General features: G+C 40.6%; 1 protein-coding gene across 1 annotated transcript in view; it reads right to left on the bottom strand.

The window, feature by feature from the left end:
• Positions 1 to 255: 255 nt before the first annotated feature.
• The window catches only part of ANO4 (anoctamin 4), a gene marked incomplete at its 5' end in the record, with an annotated part of 91,858 nt that continues 86,113 nt past the window's right edge, over positions 256 to 6,000 (bottom strand). Inside the window, 2 exons of the mRNA XM_010075870.1 lie at positions 256 to 447; positions 2,750 to 2,855. Coding sequence (XP_010074172.1) covers positions 256 to 447; positions 2,750 to 2,855 — 298 coding nt within the window. The remainder of the gene's footprint in view (positions 448 to 2,749; positions 2,856 to 6,000) is intronic.

Genomic DNA, 6,000 nt, shown 5'->3' with positions numbered 1-6,000 from the left:
AAAGAGTGCAGAGACATAAGCGTTGTTCTGATCTGCTCATGCCGACATTAGCTCTGGAGAAGACTAACCCTTTCAAGACCTCTAATTTCAAAAGGTTTATGACAATATGCACCCTATTAAACATGGGCACACATCTGCTAACTGCACACAACATTGACTGACTATTCCTTTCAGTACACTCTCCCCTGTAGAAATACAGGACATTTCTATAAGCAGAATTCCTATCTTCTTTTAAGCAATTTCTTCCTCACCCCATCATGGCCATTCATTGTGATAAGATTTTCCGTTCTTCTTCCTTTCCTTCCGCTCTTTCTGCAGACGTTCTAGTTCAGCTTCATACATCATTTCCTGAATCAGGTACTTTTCTCTCCTCATCCTATCTCTCAGATCTTTTGGGAGATCTGGGATTAAGTAGGAAATCAGGTGCTTTATGCAAAAGACAAGGTGCTGTGAAAACAAAAAAAGGATGAAAAATGAAAATCTTAGGAAGAAAATAAGCATTTTCTGTATCTTCTGAAGATCCTCTCCTTCCAATTCACAAAAAGATGCTGTGTTAGGACTAAATCCATTACTAAATTTGAGGAAACCAAACCAGGAAATATTTTCCCCACAAAAACTCCAGCCAAAGTCAGTGGAGTATGGATCACAGCAAAGGTTATGAGCAGCTGGGTTCCAACAAGGCCTCAAACCTGTTGTATGACCTTTCTGTTCAAACCCCTGAGGTGATGATTTGATGTAAGGTTGTTTGGGCAGGGTCTGGTATTAGTGGATTGCTCTGCAGGAAGAGGAGGGTCAAATGAGGTAATACTTTCCTATTTCCAGAAAACCCTTGTATCAGTGTCGGAGACAATGGATTACCTATGCAAAACAAAACATTTTTTCTTATACTGTGTCCCTCATCCAAAGACATATTCCCATTTACTAAACATCACAATTAAATACAAGGATCCTTTATCCCTCATGTTTTAGGCATGCCACAGCAAAGCTTGAGTGTGATGGGGGAGGATTGCTTGAGTGTCCTTTTTTGTTTGAGCAAAAATGCTGCTTGGAGATTTAATCACTCCACTTGAGAGGAGGAGCAGAGAAACAGAAAAATCCTCCATCTCAGAAAGGACATTAAATCCAGATTGGAGAAATGAAGTTATTTCTTCTACTCCAGGTGGAAACCGTCCTTTGAAAGGCACTGAAAATGTAACAAGTTTTCCCATTTGTTCTTCCTTCATGTGAAATAAACCTGCAATATTTTAATTGTTGGGTTTTTTTGCCAAACCTAAAAAAAGAAAAACAGCTTCTGTCAGCATTGTAACTGAATGCTCAGTTTAGCCTGGTCAAATAATTCCTTTGGAAGTGATAGAAAATACTTGTCTGTGTTTTTTGAGGGAGGTCAAGATAGCCAAAATAACCACACCCACTTGCCCAGTGACAAAAAGGTATCTGAGCTTGGGTATTACTTAATTTGAGAAAAAACCTACCTTGAATCACTTATCTCTTAGCACAATTTTTTGCTGTAATTGTTGTAGCAATCACAATACACACCCATTAGTGTTCTCCACACAGACAGTCATGGTTTCTGCTACAATTACTTTTTTGTTTTCATAGATATAGTTAAGGAAACAGTTTGCAGTGCCAATGAACAGTGGCCTCTGTTGAGGGAGACAGCTATAAGCCAGCCTATGGATTTGGGTGGGGCAAAGCAAAGTCAATTCTCTTGTGCAAGTATTGGGCAGACACAAGAAGCTATGCCACAGCACAAATTGGTCTGGGCACTGAGACTTCAGCAGGGCTTATTTTTCTTGCCTCCGTTATCTTTATTGTGTGTGTGTGTTCATGAACTTTATGCCAATAATTTATGGTGATTACAGCTTCCATATCTGTGTTTGATGCCCTGGTGCTGTGATTCCAGAGCAGAGGACTGAGTAATGACTTTTTAAAAGTAATTTTCTCCTTGTTTGGCTTCTTCGCAGTGTAAAAGGTATTTCAAACTGCTTGTGCTGGAGAGATGCTGAGCCCCTGGTTTCTGGCAGGGATATTCAGGCACCTGAAATTCAAGCCTTAAGAACTGAATTTTGTTTTGTAAATTCTGTCATCCTATTTATCTACCTTCCTGTCTCTCTTTTTCAAAACCAGCATGGGAATACCAGTTGTGTGAAGCTGGTATTATCTTCTCTGGTTTCTCTGAAAGATTTCTGAGGTACTGACAGTAAGTACTAATATTATGAACATTTGCAAAGGTATTGAATCCTTTTCATCATCATCATCTTTGTGATTCTAATCATTCTGGGGAAATGAATGGTGTTAAAAAATAAGAGAAAAAAGATAGATGTGTAAATACTATAACTTAAACTACCTTAATTTTTCAGTTGTTCAGATTTCATCTTTTCTTCTCGTGTTCCTTCCCCACTTCCTCACACACTGATCAGCATGCAGCTTTCCAGCCTAGCCAGCATACGAATGCCAAAACTCAGAAAGTAAATAAAAGCTTTATTTATTTCCCCTATGTGCAAGTCACTGTTAGGGCTTTCAAAGTGCTGCATTCCTCTTTTTGTTAAGACCCAAATACCTGTGACTGTTCAGAAAATGGATCTGAGAATACAAGGCACAAAATACATAGTAGAAACAACATGAAAATCTCAACAGTTGCCATCACAGATCGTTGGAATTAAAAAGCTTCAAAGGGAAATTTGTTTCGTTTTGTTGTTTTCGTTAAAACAGAGAAACAGACACACTTGCCACCTGAATGGTCACTGACCTCAAATACGATAATGAAAGCCAACCGTGCTGCTAAGACATGCCAGAACTGCAGCGTGTAACCATAGGGCACTGGGGAGTGGGGAGGGTCTCGGTAGTCCCTGTACCTGAAAGACAAGCAGAGTGGGGTACTTAGTAACTCCTGCCCTGCTTCCTGAGAGGAAGGCAAAACCAAAACCCAGCTGCTCTTGATCATTCCATTTTCTGCAGCAAAATGATCTCAGTTCAGACTGTACAAATTACCATGACATTGCTTGCTTCTTTGGCTGGGCCTACACTAGTGTTTTATTTCAGATGAGATGCCTGCTTTTGAAGTGTCCTGATCACCTCTACTTGCCATGCTTTGGTTCACCCAAATGGATTTACTTTCAGATGAAACCTAATGGTAAGATGCACTCCAGGAGTACCTTTCATGCTCCAGCTGCTAATGGAAATTCAGTACAAAGGACCAGGCTGGTGCCTGCATGAAGCGAAGCTGCTGAAGCAAATGCAGAGGATGTTGGGTGCTCAGCACCAAGTGGTTTGACCCTACAGCAGCTCCCTTGGCAGTGCAATATGTGCCTTGCAGGCACCTTCCCAAAACATGGAGCAGGGTGAGATGCTGTCCTGGGTTAAGCTGAGACAGAGTTAACTTTCTTCATAACAGCTATCAAGAGGCTGTGTTTTGGATTTGTGCTCAGAAGAAAGCTGATAAAAAGTGATGTTTATGTGGCTGCCAAGGTCTTTCAGCTTCTCTGGCTGTCTGCAGACTGGAGCAGCTGGGAGGGAGCACAGCCCCAGTTACTAGCCCAGGATTTGATCTTAGGTTTGGGATTGAGACCCAAAGTGGTCAATAATCTATTCCACAACATACACGTCATGCCCAGTGTATAGGTGAGGACCCTCCAGAAATCGGCCCTTTTTCGTTCCAGATCTCTTTTGCTCTGGGTCATCTCGCTCCAGGTGGTCCCTCTCCCAAGGCCTTTCCCCGCCCCCATCCCGGTCAGCTCTCAGACTGGGACACTTGGACTGTTATCTGCGTCCTGTGAGTACGGTTTCGGGACTCTCCCTGCTTTGGGATCATTGGCAGGGAAGAGGCTGAGCCTTGGTCATCGGGTGGGGGGGCAGTATCACTGTGTATCACTCATTTGTATATTTGTATATACTATTATTTTCAATATTATTGTAGTTTAGTTATTAAATTGTTCTTATGTCAACGCATGAGACCTTTTTTCTCTTTACCCCTTTAATTCTCTCCCCTATCCTCGGCTGTGGGGGGGTTAATTGCATGAGTGGGTGTGTGGTTTGGCCCCCAGCCAAGGGCAAACCCATCACAGATGCTCTGCTGTTTTGAGGGCCACTTTCTTCCATAAATGTCCCCAATGTTGTCAGCCTGACAGTCCTCCCAAAATCCACAGAAAACTGCCTCATGGGCTCCATCTGGCCCTTGGTCAATTAGCTGTCCGTCCCTGGAGTAAAGCATGACTCAGCCTGACTTCAGTGGAGCCAGAACTGCGGGGGCAAGGGGTGTGTCTTGTCTTGCAGAATGTTTCTTTGAAGACTTCAGGTCTCAATAAAGTAACTAGAGATATCTATTGGGAAAGCTGGATCCAGGAAGGCTCCAAAACTACATTAACGAATCATGAATCTGTTTAAGTCATGCATTCGGGAGTCCATTTCTACTAGCAGTATGTTAATTCCAAAACACTATTGTAGAAACATAGTTTAAAAGCAGTGTAAAAATTGTTTTCTCTTTAATCCGTTTCCTAGACGGGACAGAAAACCCATTTAAAAAAATATTGAAAGTGCCATAGTAAATAATACACTTAAGCTTGACCTCTAAGTTAGTTTTAAGAAAATAAAGAAAACTCAGATGAGCAAAAGAAATAAACAGTTATTTCATCTCTATGATAATCTGCATTACTCCCTGAAGGTTCACCTTCATAGATTGCAGAGGGTGCTACACAAAATGAATTAAACTGTGTCTTGACATCTTAGTCAGCAACAGGCCTCTATTAAATTGCAGTGTCTCTTGTGCAAATTCTTAAAACTGAGATGATCTTCCCTTCTGCAAGCAGCATGCTGACTTCATAGTTTAGGATGCTTCACAATATCCTAAGCGTCCTGAAAACAGAAGGTCCTGGACTAAGTTCCAAGTCATGAGAATGTGTCTCCTTTTTGTACTTGCTAGGAACTAAGTGTGAAGAAATGAGGAAACCTTTTATAAACAACCAGAATAGCATGGCACCATCCAGGTTCCAGATGAGCAGAAGTTAACTGAATAGGGCTACTGTTTTTTTTGTTCAGACAGAATGCCTTTCTGGAAAAATGCCTAAACCGTTGCACAGTAGAGCATGTATTTCCTTGCTTCACTATCAATATCTGGTTTGAAGTGCAATTAAAATGACTGATGTTTTACCAGAATTCAGGAGGGTTAAGTAGGTGATAAACTCAGCTAAAGAAAGTAAGACGTTCCTTTTCTTTCAAGGGTAGATATACATAACAATTCAGTGTCCCCCAAAAGAACAGATTTATCTTCTGGAGATTTATGGCACCAATTTAATAGTGTTCTGTTTATGGAATACCGAGGGGACAATTTTTTTTATTGATGGGATTTTCACCATTGGCTTTAAGTAGCAGCAACCTCGTGCTTGAAATTTGGGAAGAAAGGAATTAAAGAGGGGGAAGAGAATTATCAGAATTATAAAACATTATTAAATGGTGCTATGGCAAACAATGTGTAATAGAGTATTCTCGGAGTGGTTCTGCTCCGCAGAAAATGTTATCTATGGATTCAACATTGGGATGTTCTTTCTGTCAAATAAGTTGCAACAATCTTAAATATCAGTTAGTTGAACAAAAGCATTAATGCCACCCCCTTCGTTCATTATGCTCTACCCCTCAAACTTATATTAATAAAAATGCCACAATATCACAAACTATCACCGACTTTTGCTGTATCACACAATATCTTTCGTTCTTTAGGCACTCATTAAAGGACATTTTGATTCTTCACAGTGAAAAATACTGGATCTGAGTGTATCTGCAGTTATTAGGACTCATGCTTGTAAACCAATGTTGCAATAAAAGATTAATAGCTGTATATTTTGGTTGGTATTTTTGGTTGGGACCTCATTTAAGACCTTTATGTAAATCCTTGATTCTTTGGACCATTAAATTCAATCAGGTGCAAATCTGTCATTACAGACTAGTCTCAGACAGCTATTTCTCCAATCTGTTGGCTGAGGACAAAGACATACTGATCATTAACTG

This window comes from Pterocles gutturalis, unplaced genomic scaffold (assembly GCF_000699245.1).
Source record: "Pterocles gutturalis isolate BGI_N339 unplaced genomic scaffold, ASM69924v1 scaffold628, whole genome shotgun sequence".
Lineage (NCBI taxonomy): Eukaryota > Metazoa > Chordata > Aves > Pterocliformes > Pteroclidae > Pterocles > Pterocles gutturalis.
Note: the sequence above shows the minus strand (reverse complement) of the source record. Positions and strands in the feature narration are given on the sequence as shown.